General features: G+C 45.1%; 2 protein-coding genes across 2 annotated transcripts; one reads left to right on the forward strand and one right to left on the reverse strand.

The window, feature by feature from the left end:
• Positions 1 to 675: 675 nt before the first annotated feature.
• On the forward strand, positions 676 to 7,273 carry GRPEL1 (GrpE like 1, mitochondrial). Its single transcript, XM_055714420.1, has 4 exons — positions 676 to 819; positions 1,757 to 1,925; positions 3,463 to 3,544; positions 5,880 to 7,273. The coding sequence occupies exons 1-4, from the start codon at positions 746 to 748 to the stop codon at positions 6,224 to 6,226; spliced, it is 672 nt and encodes a 223-aa protein (XP_055570395.1). The 5' UTR covers positions 676 to 745; the 3' UTR covers positions 6,227 to 7,273.
• Positions 7,274 to 8,938: 1,665 nt separating this feature from the next.
• Positions 8,939 to 15,050, reverse strand: TADA2B (transcriptional adaptor 2B). Its single transcript, XM_055714408.1, has 2 exons — positions 14,743 to 15,050; positions 8,939 to 13,687 (listed from the first exon to the last, which is right to left on the reverse strand). The coding sequence occupies exons 1-2, from the start codon at positions 15,010 to 15,012 to the stop codon at positions 12,695 to 12,697; spliced, it is 1,263 nt and encodes a 420-aa protein (XP_055570383.1). The 5' UTR covers positions 15,013 to 15,050; the 3' UTR covers positions 8,939 to 12,694.
• Positions 15,051 to 15,100: the final 50 nt, after the last annotated feature.

Raw genomic sequence — 15,100 nt, forward strand, 5'->3', positions numbered from 1 at the left:
TTAATGAAAGCTCAACATTTTAGATCACAAGCACATATACAGTTGTAGGGAGCGTGTATAGACAGGTGATGAAAATCTTGGTGCACCGAGGTTTGCAGACAAAACTATTGATGGATGCTACGATGTATTTCTGACAGTGGTCAGTAGTAACCGGGTTATTCAGCAGTTAGAAACACAACGAGCTGCGATTTTCAAACTTTTTCAGTCACAATAGAGATGTGGATGGATTATTTGCCTGGACGACCGGCAGCCACCAAACTGCCTCCAAGTTGCACTGACACGTTCTGACAGGAAAATACTGGCACCTGCCCTCAGCCAGTGCCCTGCTAACTCCTGCAGGCTCTACGTCCCCGACATTATGCTTTAACACCCTGCGGAGAGGCGGCAACCACCCGGCCGGACCCACGCTCAAGACGATGGCGACCCGTCCCCAACCTCCTCCACACGACAAAATGGCGCCGGCCCCGTCCGCCCGCCCGCCGCGCCTGCGGCCACGCCCCCCCCCCGCGTGTCACTTTCCGGCACGAGGCGGGGCGTGGAGAGCGCCCCCCAGCGGGGCTCCCCGCAGCGCCCCGGAAGAGCTACTGTCCCCACCTCCCGCCGCGCCTGCTCGGCCCGAGCGTGCATCCGCGCCGCGGCTTGGTTCTGGGCCGCGTCACTCTCAGCCTGCCCGCTCGCTGATTGGCGGCGGCCTCTCGGTGGCGCGGCGGGGCGGGTTGAGGCGGTGGGTGGGCAGGAGGGCGCTATGGCGGCGGCGGTGGCCCAGTGCGTGCGAGGTGCGCTGCGCCCGCGGTACCCGCTGTTGGGCTTCTCCCTGAGGTGAGGGACGCGCCGCGCCCCCTGGCCTGCGTCGGGCACGTCGGGATGGGTGGGCGTCCGGGGCTGCCTCGCCATCGCCCGGCCGGGCCGGGAGGAGAGCAGAGCGCAGCGCGCTGGGAGCTTCAGCCCCCGCGCCCCGGCCCTCCGGCTCTGCGCCGGGGAGCGCAGTGCTACGGCCGGGACGCGCAGGTGCCGGCCCCCGCCGCCCTTTGCTGGCTTCCTTTACCCCCTCCCGGGAGAGCGGCCCCTCCGGGCATCGCGGGGCCCTCCTGGCCCCGTCTGGAGCCCGAGAGCCTGCAGGCCCGACGTCTTGCTGTGGCATGCAGGGACCTGCGGCCTGTTGTCATTGCGGCACTGATCCACCCGCCTCTTCCGTGAAGCCGTTTACTTGGGTAGCTTAGCTAGTTCAGCCTAAGAAATGTTAGGAAGGGATAGATAGGCCTTTTCGTGGAGGCTGGCCCGTTCTTGATATTTTTGTGATAGAGCAGTGGCACTGAAAGTGTTTTTCTGTTGTTCCCCAGCAATCGGCAGCAACCCGCTGTTCTCGGTGGTGTGTTTGTTGCAGGTGATTGCATCACATAAACTGGATTTGTTTCCTGAGTATTGGGCTGAAAACGAGCTCATATTCCCCTTAAAAGTGCTGCAGCTTTATAAACTGAACATAATGGACACTTGCACTGAATATAACGGACGCTGTTGCCCAGCGGTTGTTGTTACCTCACAGCAAAGTTATTTTCTCTAACAGTGTAGACGGTCTAAGTTCAGTTACTTCTGATGCAAGGTTCTGCAAACAGTTTTCACAGACTTAGAATTGTTGTATTAATTTTTGGTTTAATGTGAGAATTTTGTAGATATTGACGTGTCAGAATGCTAATATCTAATGCTAATATCTTACAAAGTAAGCAACTCAGTAATATTGTCCACGTTTTTGTCTCAGGACTTCTCCACGACTGCTTTGTGTAGCAACACAACAGAAAAATACAGGTCAGAACTTGGAAGAGGACCAGAGTCAGAGCCAAAATGAGCAGAAGGTTGAACCCAGCTCTGCTGAAAAAATGTTAACTGAAGAAAAGGCCAAACTAGAACAACAACTGAAAGAAGTTACTGTGAGTGTCTCTTTGTTATCAGGTTGCATGCCTTACAAACTGTAAACCTAAGAGTATTCATTATGGGTTTTCAGTGCACAATCTGGATACAGTTGTGTGATTTCTTTAAACTTAAGAGTAGATGTACTGCAAGACCTGAGATGAATGTCTGGTCCAAAATTAAAATTTTGGATAGTTTCTTTCCAATTTTTGGATGGAATTGGACCTTCTCTAGCTGGAAAATTTGTTACTGAGTGTGGCTGACTTCAGTTAGGTTTTGCTCAGTGGAGAGATAATTTGAGAGGTAACTTTTTGAAGCTCATGCAAGGGTTTGAGTGTGTCTTCCATGTGTGTATTTGCATATGCCAAGAGCAGGCTTTCTGAAAACAAGTGCTGACTTTTCAAAGGTGGAGGTTAATGATTCTTTGCTTTTATGTAGTAGTGTACTTGTTACATATTATTTAGGAAGTGAAAGTTTCAAACCTTCTTTGTTGGAAAGCCCTTCAAACACACAGCTCAGGCATCACGTTCCCTCTGTTGCCCTAATGTATTTTGGATTCTCTCCCATGCAAATGCAGCAGAGGGTGAAGGATGCCCTTTAAGGTGCGAGGCATGGATTAAATAAAGGTGTTGCTTTTCTGGATGAGTGCTTTATATAAAATGTCACTGTTGACCATTTGAGACTTTGACAGGTAGCTCAGAACCTTCTATAGAAACAGCACCTATGGATCATAAGAGGATTTAATTTCATTTCTGTTGCCCTTCCCAAAGCACTGAAGGACAAAGCTGAGATGCCATTTAACATCCCAGCTGACAGCACTTGCTGCTGGCTACCTAATGTGGCTCTTCAGTCAACTTGTTGACTATTTTTATTCTGTTTTGAGATTATTCGTTAGCATGTGAAGGTCAAGCATATTCAGAGTGGAAGTCCAACATGGAGTTCTGGCTTAGGTGGTGAAGCACTCAACTTGAAGTGCCTAAGTTTATTGAATTTCATTCTTAGTACATCTCCTGCTAGATGGCCGTATTGCTAGGAATAGACCAAAACTTAACCTGATCAACAGATGAGTTAGACTTCATAGTTTGTAAAGTTTGAAAAAAGTGGAGGATGGTCTGTGGTATGTATGGAGAGGGAAGAGATGGTTTGAAAGACGTGGCTGACTTGAATCTCTTTTGCCGTAGTGTCAAAATACCTTATGACTAAGGAAGGCTTTCTGTGAACACACATCAGAAAGAGCAGAAGTCTTTGGTTTGTAAAACTTGAGTAGAGTTAAAAATTTATTCCAGCTGAACTGTTGACAAATACTGAGAGTCTGGAAACCCATCTTATTTCCTTTCCCTCACTTCTGTTTGCACTAAAGTGAAGCAAACATCTGCCTCTGTAGGAAGGATGCTGTGGTAATTGGCATGTTGTCTTCAGATTACTCTTTAGATGGTAGGTTTATGCTATGTAACTGTTTAAAATACTCTTTTATACTGAATATGCTGTTTTGAATTATTGTCAACTACCCAACTGCTGGGAATTAAATCTCTTCTGTTACTGTTTTTTCTTCTTTAGGACAAGTACAAGCGTGCCTTGGCAGATGCAGAAAACGTGAGGCAAAGAAGCCAGAAACTGGTAGAAGAGGCAAAGTTATATGGTCAGTGAAGGCTCCTTTTGTGCGTATTCATAAGACCCAGGAAATTCAAAGCTTGACAAGTTGTACTTGCCAGTGATTCTGACTGCTTGGTTAAAAATTATATGTGAGGCATAGAGGTTTGAATGGTTCCACACTTGCATCAGGATTGTAATCATCTTGCTAAACAAGGGCAAGACTTAAAACTGCTAAAGTCAACAACTTGAAATGGTCTTTTAAATTTGGTATGTGATTTCCTATGTGTGCTGCACTAGTAGGTTTTCCAGTAAGGATTGCAGCCTGAAGGTCTCAGAACTGACTGCAAAAAACTGAACCAAGAGCATGCAATACTAGCTTTCCTTCTGGTTTGGTTTTGTCTTGGCGTTTGTTTTACGTTTGGTTCTTCTTTGCTTGAGTTTTTTTATTTAGCCTTTTATATTTGAGTAACTTTTCTGTTCTGTTGAAGCATTCAAATAGAAGTAATACCTTAAGATGGGTGGATTCTTTTCAGTGGTAGGATTATATAATATAATACAAAAATATAATCACTGGCTATGAGGAGTGCTAGAAACATCTTTCTTGAAGAGCCAGGCCACTGACATCTGATTGAGCTTTTTGACAGTTCAAACATCTGTAAAACAGAAATTGTATGCAAATACAGAACGGTGCTGTATCATCTTGGTGTTTAACTGTCACTGTCTTGAAAAATGAGTTGGTCTTTTTTGCCACACACTATACACAGCTGTACAGTTTAATTCTGAGTACAGAAGTTTTAATTTCTGAATACAGGGCCTTCAGTTAACGTGTACTGTAAGAAAAAGCATTTCTTAGTTACATAATCATGTACCATTTTCATGGATGTTTGAATGCTTCATCCTGAAGTTGATTTTTCGTAAGTATCATTTCACTGATGTGCTATTTAGTGCAGAAGGACTCTTGAGTCGTGTCTGAGCTCAGAAATGATACAACAGAAATAAATATTAAAATAAAATTTCTTGTGAAAACTAAGTTACAGATAATCTTCATGATTGTAAGTTTTATCGTTTGTGTATGACTGCTTTTTCTGTTGGAGGAAGAGAAGATAATTTCTGAGACTTGCATAAATTCACAGAGATGCAGTCACAGACATCTGCAGAGACAAATTATGCAAAAAACCCCTCACCAACCCCAAACCAAAACAAATCACCTCCTGAAGAGTTTGGTTATTTGGTTTGATCCAGATCACTAAACAATTGGTTAATCTATGTTTGGGACACTTTGGCCTTAACCACAGTTTTAATTCAAAACCTCAATTCATTTGCTCATATTTTTAGAACTACTTGGACAGTATTAGTTACTGTTCTGTAAGAGCTTAAGTCTTTATGTAGTTGTGCAGTTGTTGAAGTGACGCTTTCCTAAGAAGTAGCTGATCCCTATAGATCCTGCAACATGCTTCTGTAGTTCAGGGTTTTTTGTTTGTTTAAATTGAAGACTTGTCCTCTGATAATGCTCATGCTGCTTTTTGGTAAGGAAAAAACCATCTGAAATGTGAGCTAGAATTAAAAAGCAGTCTGTGGCTAAAAAAGGAAAGAACAAGGCTACCAAAATGCAGTGCAGTTTGTCATTGGCTTACCTCTATAGAAGTGTGTTGTTCTACTGAATGGTTTTGTTTTTTCATGATTTCTAGAGATAGTTTTGTCTTAAGTGAGATTAGTCCAAGTTCTTCTAGTGTGAGCCAGAGAACCAGCTTCAGGACACGGACTATTGTTAAAGCATCGCTCAGTCTTTACAAGGCACAGCTTCTGACTCTATAAAAGTGGTTTGTAGTGGGAAGGAGAGATGTGAGTTCTTTTGATTCAGGGAAGAATCCCTGTTCATCTCTTGGACTCCTCATCAGTCTGACTTCATGCTTTTTTTTCCTGCAAATACTTTTGCACATCAAACTAAAGGGTAGGAATAGGACAACACAGTACTTTGAACTGTAGGTGAATCCCAGGATGAGAAAGACATGAGGAAACTACATTAAGGCAGCTGAAGATTTTGGTAACTTCGGTTAGAATTTTGGCTGTTAATGTCAAGTCATCAGCATAGCTCTAGCTCTTGTAAGTATTAAGTTGTAATACGTTTTTTCCATAGAACTAGAGGAGGTGGTGTGGATTTCAAGATACCTGTAATAGTTCTGTATCATCAAGTGAAATTGGGAAGGACATTTTACCCCAAATTTTTATAGTATCACATCTCTCGTAAAAAATTTAAAGAGTACAGATTATTGCTGTAGGGTTTGGGGTTGTGGGGATTTTGTTTTTTGGGGGGGGGGGGGTTTAATGCTTGTTCCCCTCAGTGGACTAATCCCATTCCCTTCTATTTTATTTCTTTTTAGGGATTCAGAGCTTCTGTAAGGACTTACTAGAAGTTGCAGACATTTTGGAGAAGGCAACAGAAAGTGTTCCAAAAGAAGAAATTAAGGATGAAAATCCTCACTTGAAGAGCTTATATGAAGGTCTTGTCATGACAGAAGTACAGATTCAAAAAGTGTTTAAAAAACACGGCCTGCTCAGACTGAATCCTGTCGGAGCCAAATTCGATCCCTACGAACATGAAGCACTGTTCCATGCTCCCATGGAAGGGAAGGAGCCTGGCACTATTGCATTAGTATCCAAGATTGGCTATAAGCTGCATGGGCGTACACTACGGCCTGCCTTGGTGGGTGTTGTGAAAGACGCTTAGCTGCTTAATTTGAGAATTTAAAATGCCATACAACTATTAAACAGCTGGATGGTTTTTCTCTTACACCATGCTTTCCTCATTCCTCTGCCCTCTCAGAGGTTTAAATGAATTGGTTGAGGTCTCCCAGTGAAAATGAAGCAGCCCATGAAACTCTCCTGGTTAGTGGCCTCCAACATCACTGTTCTGTAAGCTCTCTTCTTAAGTGTGAAATACAAGAGCCATTAAGCTCTGTGATGGTTTAGATTAGGTAACATTTTTTACAACTATTGCTACCGAAGGTGCATTAAATGGAACGGAATGAAAGACTCACAAGAATTTTGCAATCTCACGCTTATCACTGTGTGTAGACTGCAAATTCAAATGGTGGTTTACACACTTCCTTTTATTCTGTAGAATCTAACATGGCAGAAGTGGCTGAAATAGTACAAATAACCCATTTTCTGCAAGCATCCATCAGCTTTTAAACACTGACGTGATAAATGCCCTTTTTAGTCTATTAAAAAATAACTTCTCTCAACAACTGAAATTGAAACCTTTGTGAATTCTGACCTGTAAATAAAAGGAAATGTAGGCTAGACATACTTTGTCATTATTCAACCCTTTTTGTCTGTACTAATGTTGACTCAAGAAAACCATCTAATACTTGTATGGCATTGAAGTACCAATAGAATTTATCCTATCTCTGGATTTTTAATTTAATATTGTATAAATTGGTTTAATCAATTTTGATAGTCTTGTAACTTCCAAACTTTACAATCAGTTTGTTATGCAAACTGTAGTTACAACCCTGTTGAAAGTCAGAATACCCAAAGAAGCGAGCAGCTGAGAGTTTGGTATATACTGTCTTTTAGAATTACATAAATAATTGCATGTAAGTGGCTCAAACAAAAATGTGAACTTAGTTTCATTTTAATTTCTTGCATTTACTCAGCTTGGATCTTAGGTTGCAACAGAACTTCTCCCATGTGCAGCCCTTGCCGTATCTAACTCCACCTGCTGCTCCCAGTCCTGCAGAATCAGGCTAAAATACAATACGTGATTAACTGAGTGCTTTGTCCTATGTTTGTCTGGTCACATGGATAGCAGTGGTGGAACTTGGCAAATTACACCACCGACAAAGCATCTGTCCTCTTGTATCCTCAAAGCCCATACATTTAACACACAGGACAGAAATTTCAAACTTGGCATGTTACTAGGGCCTGATAAACAGTAAGTACTGCTGAATTTTTCACCCTTGTTTCTGGTTGTCTTGGATTAAGTTCTTACCTTAAGGTCAAGTATCGATTATTTTTCTTGGTTCAGATGCAGATTTTCAAACAGCTTACTGAACACCAGACCTACTCACGGTGAGAAGTGATGACTTGCTCTTTGAGACCTTTTTCCCAGTGCTGGTTTGCCTCATGGGAACCAGTTACCTAGGAACAACCTAAGTGCATACTGCTGTTCAAGGGTTAGTCATGTTTAAGGATTCATTCTTTCTTCTCAACTCAGAAAGAAAATCAATGCTTTGACTAGGCCAGGGAGGGAGAGTAATTTTTGGTGCATGTGAGAAGACAAATACAGTGTTAATTTTTCTAAACTAATCATGTACAGGGATCAAAATGCAAAGATTGAATGTAGAACTACAGCGGGGCAGGGGGTGCTAGTGGGGAAGAGGTTTCCATATACTTAAGTGAATTTGGAAGTAACTTCTTTCCATCTGGGTTAGAGCATGCTGTAGCTGTGTGAAGTAGGATTGAAGAAGTGCACTTTTTGATTTCTGGGCACGTTACGTTACAACACAGAGACATGGACATACTGGACAGAGTCCAGCAAAGAAGAGGGGACTCAGAGGGGTTGCGAGGCACTGGCACAGGTTGCCCAGAGCAGCTGTGGATGCCCCATCCCTGGCGATGTTCAAGGCCAGGCTGGATGGGGCTTGGAGCAACCTGGTCTAGCGGAAGGTGTCCCTGCCCGTGGCAGGGGGGTTGGAACTGGGTGATCTTGAAGGTGCCTGCCAACCCAAACCGTTCCATGACTGGAACCCATGCTCCACTGATATGCCATAAAGGGACTAGCGTCAATTTATCTACCTTCTAAGAACTGTCACATGTTATTCTACCCTCTTCCAACCCATCTGGCCTTAAAACTAAATCTAGTAACGACTTCATTCATATAGAAGTTTTTCCCATAGGGATTAAAACAAAGGGACAGCTTCCTCCCTAGCAGATTAAAGAATTTTTTAATGAGCTTCCCAGCACCTCACACAAACTGTCTTTTTTTCCACTAGGTAACTTCATTCAGGGTGTTTTTAACCCGTTACTGTTAAATGTTTAGCTCAAGACTCAAACTACTACCTTTAAAGCTGGTAACTATCTCATTTAAGTGGTTCCTTTTTGTTGGCCTGCCCTGTCAGAGAGGCTTTCAGCACCGAGAGCTTCATTCTTTACTGAGAGCACCTGTGTGTTCTGCCATACAACCGTAAGAAGCACTGAAGAAATCAAAGCGGGAGGTGGTTCTGAAATGTAAGCATAAGAGCAGCCAACAAAGCTACCACCACTACCTCTGCTTTAGTCGTTTCATGAAGACCATTTCTCTGCCTTCAGAGAAGGCATTCTTCATTCATTTTTGTTTCTCTTCTTTAGCTAAAATGCATCTCCATGTGTTACTTCAAAGACTGGAGCCGCTTTCCTCATTACACAAGTTAGGTTGCCATTAAATCAATAATGGAAAGAAACTTTAATACAAGTTTATTTACCAATATACAATGCAAAAACCTAGTAAAATGATGTGTGCACAACATCAGTTAGGTTTTACATGGTTTCAGCACAGGCATTTGTGTGTCTGGCACAGCTACACCAGGACACTATTCAAATGAGTGCAACATTCCCTTTAAGGAAGAATCTGATGAGCTGAACATGCTCCCCAGGTACCTTCCTTCACAGTATTTAATGTGTCATCACTTAAGGGCAACTGGGGCACATGCAAAAACATTTTGCGAGAAGAGAGTAAACCAGAAGGCTAAAGAAGTCCATTACAGTTGCAAAGAAATTCGATGCAGCCGCTGCACAGGACAGTAACGGCAGAGTGCTTAGTTTGTGTGATTTGCAAGGCAGTTTATGGTCAAAGACTGGTGCAAACCTACTAACGCTGTTCTTAATGCTTGCTGGGACTGCAACAGAACATGGGGCAGGAGGGTTTGTATCCAGACTCTGTTAACAAACCCTTCTGCACTAGGTAGTACACAGAGAACGGAGATTAATGCTCCCTTGTTACCTAATGAGCAAATACTACTGGAAAACATCACTGGAACTGGACTGATTGAAGTAAACATACAGCATTAAAACAGACTTATTGCTGCCTCTTATCAGTAGCAGAAGATCAGTATTTTGAACAGCTTATGGAGTGTCACTTTTTCATAGGCGTACGTCAATGCTGTTAGGACAGATGCTATAATTAGCAATATCTTTAATTAGAAAAGTAAAGAGCGTTAAGCATATAAAACACCTTTTCATTAGCAACATGAAGGCTAGGTTATTTGTACAGTACAGGAAGCACTTCCAGATCAACACAAGATACATTTCCTATGTTTTTTATCAGCCCCTTCACTACAGAAGAGAAGCAGCACAGCTCTAGTAAGTTGCTGGATTAACATAACTGCATCTCAACTTAACAAACAAACAAAAAAACAGCAGCTCATAATGAAGGAATGCTTAGACTAAATCAGTTCCACATTAAAATACGAACAGCAGCATCCTCTAGTGCAAGTCACCTTTAAAATTAAAAGCATAGCTGACAATGAGACACTGCTTCTAGGGAAGCCCTTTCCAAGGGTCTAGTATTTGCTAAAGCAAACATTTACCACCTTGAATTTGCTTGCAAGTATAAAATAAATATTGATATCCATATTTCATACATTAAAAATACTTTATTTTACATTCATTTTGATGTTCAATAAGTTACGTCTAGCACCAAAGAAACATTTTGGAGGGACTGAGGAATTAAGAAACTACAAAGTGTAAATGCAGAATTCACTTCAACTTTTAAATGACTCACTGGTGCCTAGATGATTTTAAGTTATTGTTCAGATGGGCTTTAGACTATTGCTTCAGTTAGATGTGCCAAAATAGCATAGAAATATTAAAAAAAAAAATCACAGATTTGAGGGGGAAAAAAAAACTCAACACAAAGAAACCCTAGTTCTTTTAAACTCCCAGCTACGTGCAGAGCTGAGGCTCCTGAACACTATCAGCAATGGTATGTTATGGCAGTTAGGTAACAAGTTACAGGAAGAACCAAATTGCATAACTAGAATACTAGAAAGAAAGGCCAAGCTTCCTTTCCACAGGAGGACAGAGAAAATAACCAAGGGTTTATACCTTATGAACTTGTGTGCTCTTTGTACGTGCAGACAGGGTGGAAGTGGGTCTTAAAGCTACTCAGCACATCGCAGTTAGTTCCACTGCTGCCAAGGAGAGACAGTTTTGTCTCAAGTATTCCACAACAAGCCACTTACAGGTAAGCCCAACAAAGTATTACATCCAAGAGGACATAGCCCTTACCTTTTCTGAAGGGGCATAACATCACAAGCTCAAAAGAAAAAGGCACTAGAGTTTTGGTTCTTTTCTTCCTCAGAAATGCTGGCTTTGTAATTGTACCCCTTTTATTCTAAACTCACTGCTAACACTATTTTGGTAATGCTGGATGTATGAACTAAAACCCAGTTCTGCTCAGTATACCTCTGCCAAGTTGCAGAATCAAATACTGTTTTAAGATGTTGTGGTATCCTCACTGACTACAGCCCAAAGCATCAAACCAAGATGACATTTTCAGTGCTTGCACTTGTTCTGAAGCCAGTCACGTTCCGTGTTTTGGCACACCTGCACTCCAGACCTGCCCAACTGGCCTCCGCTCACGGCTTCCTGCTCTGGACGCGACCAGCAGAGAGGCTTAGGCACAAGTAACACGGTGCCGTCTGCTACGTAGCAACCACCTTTTTTTTTTTTTTTCCATTTGGCTGAATACCAGCTTGGGGAATTTAAGGATGAAGTGAGCATAACAATCCTTTTCCAGTCCTCCCTCAACATCTTCCCCTTAATCAGCAGATCTTACCAAAAGAGCACTGTGGATCTGGCATTTCTGTCACACGCTGTGTTACGTCGCCAGCTGCCGCCCGTCTCAAGCAGCTGGTTCAGACAGCAGTCGTTAAAAGAGTTGTGACGAGTTACCTCTCAAGGTGTGAGTTACCTCTCAAGGTGCGCTGCTCTCACTGGAGCGGGCCGCATGCACCATTCTCCTATTATGTCAGGAATTCCAACTTCAGTGCGGTTAGCCTGGCCTGTGCCAAGGCACACACAGTCAGGACCCTGTAAGGGCTTGGTTTACGGCTCCATACTTCGGAAGCACACTAGCTGTGCACTTTGACCTAACGTGTATCACTTTGCATTTTTGTTTTTAAAAACCAATCTCTGATCACTCTGAGAATCTTGCTCCCTTTCCCTGTCCTTCCCAATCAAATTCATAGGAGGAAGCTACACCCCCTCAGCCCATACAGAGACTGGAGAAGGAGCAGGCTCCCCCCACAAAAGAGATTTTGCTGTGTGAGGCTTCCAACCGGCACACCACCACTGGCTGCCTACCTTCCCAAACCCCATTTCCCAAATCAGACACTTGATGGTAGTGCTGACCCCTCCTCCGGAGCAGCACCACAGCTGCCCTGTAATATTGCGGCTTTGCTGCTAAGTAGTTACCAATGAAGCTCCAGTGCCCTCTGTTTCAGCAAAAACTCAAGTCAAAGCTAGACCCAAATCAGCCGGGTGCCAGGGTAGCTCTCCAAGAAGCCTCTCCACAGCACAAGTATCTGAAGGCATCTCACCTACCACATTTCTTGCCTTCCACTCCCTGCCATGGCTCATGCCTGCTGTATTCTCGACAGAAACTCTCACTCTGCTGTCCCAGCATCTTGGCTGTAGTTACTAAGGAGAACGCTCCCAAAGCTTAGCAATGGTCACAAAAATCCCCACTCACTCTGCTCCTGAGCTCAGGACTTTCGTAAGCTTCACTTTGCTGCCAGCATTACACCAAAAAAAACCACGAAACAAAGGGAGGAGAAAGTTTCATTTGCTGGAAACTATCTCCCACCTTCAAAGAAAAGCAAGGATTACACTGATATTTATCCAACAGTAAGGAGTAAAGTAACTACTCCAGGACTACTGGATTCGAGTAAGTTCACATGAAAGAAAACTGCTCTAATAATGTACCAAAAGCAGTGAAATTCAATGTAGAAGTTTCACAATGAAGTACTTTCCATGATCCAAAGCAAAAATCTATTTGAACCATGGATCACTAACACTGTGGGGGTTTACGTATTTGCTTTTTGTTGTTGTTTAGGTGACATAATTTCTGTATCTTTGGGGAGGGAAGGAAAAAATAACTGAGTCCTTGAGGCTGTAATGGGCCTCTGCTGCGTTTTTTCAGATCAGCCGAGTTTCATGAAGCATCCCTGGATATCCAACCACTTTCTGTTAGAAAATTTAAAATCCTTTTCTTCAGTACCTTATCTAAGTAACTGGGAAGGCGACTCTTTGAAGGAATTCCTTGTCTTTTTTGGAGATGGTCTTTAATGATTATAGTTTTTACAGTCACATAACGTGCAGGAGTCAAATTTAGAGAGCTGCAGAGCACCTTTTCCCTGTCCGATAAGAGTTCAAAGCCAGGCAGGTTTTCAATGGCAGCGAATTCACCTTCTTTACCATCTTCCTTCCCTCTCTTAGAACTAGCTATGTTTTTATTCTCCTTCCTCTTTTCCCGTTTATGCCTGGCTGCCTCGTATTCTGCCGACTCTTCCATTTTGGTGATTCCGTTTCGACGATACCGCTGCAGTTCCCGAATCTTTGCTCGAAGAATCCTCTCCTTGTGCATGTTCTCAAAGAAGTCTTCAAACTCCTTACAAGACATGAACTGGTACAGAGGCCTCAGTTTCAGCCTCAACTCCTTCTCTTCTTTCGTGATCTTTCGTTTGGGAGCTTTCTCCTTGTCCTTTTTATCCTTCCCCAGAAAGGCTGGCACCAAGTTATAGTCTCGTGCAATGTTCTTCCGCCGTTGCCTCTCCTTGAGCTTCCTTACATACATGTCTACGTGAGCTCTTTTTAACTCTATTTCCACATCATCATCATCATAGTTCACGGAAAGGCCACTGATCAGAGTCTCCGCATCCTGATCGTATTCGATCTCATAGTCATCCCGAAGCGGCATGTATCCCAACTGCTGCTGTTCAGCTACTGATATGTCCAGCGGCGGGAGCGGTGTGGTCAAGCTAGGAGAAAGCGGGCCACCACTGGGACACGTGTGATCCGTGACTCTGTTTGGAATAGTGTCCGGGATGCAGGCTTTTCCCAGGTTGCCATGGATATACATGCTCACATAGTGTTCCATCACCTCCTGAGGAGTTCGGGATGCTCCCACGTGAGCAGCCATGTCCTCCTAAATGAAAACAAGGAGGAGCGATAAAATGATTCCCATTACATCTCCAGCGTAACGTGCACTCAGGTAAGAGCATGGCAGCTTCTTCCCTGCTCCTTCAAAAGCTGACTCGCAACACCTAAACTTCTCTAGACATACTGAAATTAGCCACATTTCCATCAGATCTGCATTTTTAGGTACAGGTTAAGTATTTACGAGTGCATAGGGGCATGCAAGCCGTTTACAGAAACGCCAGTAAGGCAAGCTGCATCAGATCCTCTGGGCACAGGACACTGGATCCACACAGCAATTCCTCAGCATCTGTTGTTCTCTCAGTCAGCTGAGCATCACCAAGAAGGTTTCTAAGTCCCAAGCCAGCACCAAGACAACTATGCTGTTTGGATTTTGCTCATTTGTACTGCATTGTTGAAGTACTTTTAGAGCAACGCAGAAATAAAGATAGTATTTACTCTTTTTCTAGTTATTAAAGAACTAAAACCAGGCCACCACGACCACAAACTTTGAGATTTTGAAAGCCTTTGCGTTCAATGAAACAAAACACAATGAACCAACAGTTACAGAACCAAACAGCGATGCTTCTCACCGCTGCTTTTTGAAAGCGAGCCTGACTGTACGCGGGCACGGAGGGCAAGTGGCCGGTTCCCTGGGACCTACCGACGGGCCAGGCCGAACGCTGAGGGTGTGGGATGTGCGCCGTGCGCAGGCGGGGGGAAGGTGCCGGCCGGGGCCGCGGCCAGCAGCAGCCCCCGGCAGCCCGCAGCGCTGTCACGGAGGGGCAGCTCTGCCCGGCAGCTCCCGCGGGGCCCCCCGAGGCTGCTGCCTGCGCGGGACGGGGACACGGGGACACAGCGCCGGGGCCGCCGGCCAGCCCCGCGCACGACCCCCGCCGCTGCCAGCCCCGCGGGCTCCCCTCAGCCCAGGCCGGCACCGGCCCCCTCGTCCCGAGCAGCGGCCGCCGCAGGAGGCCAGGGCCGGCGCTGCCCCGCCGGGGGCTGCCCGTGGCTGTCGGGGGGGACGCGGCCCCCGCCGCCCGCCGCCCGCCCCGCGGCCCTTACCCAGTTGCCGAAGCCGAACTGCTCGATGGCGTCCAGCAGCAGCTGCTCCTCCCGGCTGCTCCAGCCGCCCTCGGCCTCGGCGCCCCAGAGGGTGAAGCGGCCGCCGTCGACGAGCTGGTAGCCGTGCCATCGGCGGTGCGGGCCGATCTCGGCGCCCGCCGAGAAGCAGTCGGGGCAGAGCTCGATGTCGGCGCACTCGGTGCAGCGGAACCGCAGAGAGCTCACCTCGGCCAGGCAGTACACGCAGTACTTCTTCCCCAGTTCCGCCATCTTACCCCGCCCGCCGACCGGCCGCGCGCACGCGCCGGCACGCCCCCGCGCCGGCATCGCCAATGGCAGCGCGCCCGGAGGGCGGAGC

This window comes from Falco cherrug, chromosome 1, assembly GCF_023634085.1.
Source record: "Falco cherrug isolate bFalChe1 chromosome 1, bFalChe1.pri, whole genome shotgun sequence".
NCBI lineage: Eukaryota > Metazoa > Chordata > Aves > Falconiformes > Falconidae > Falco > Falco cherrug.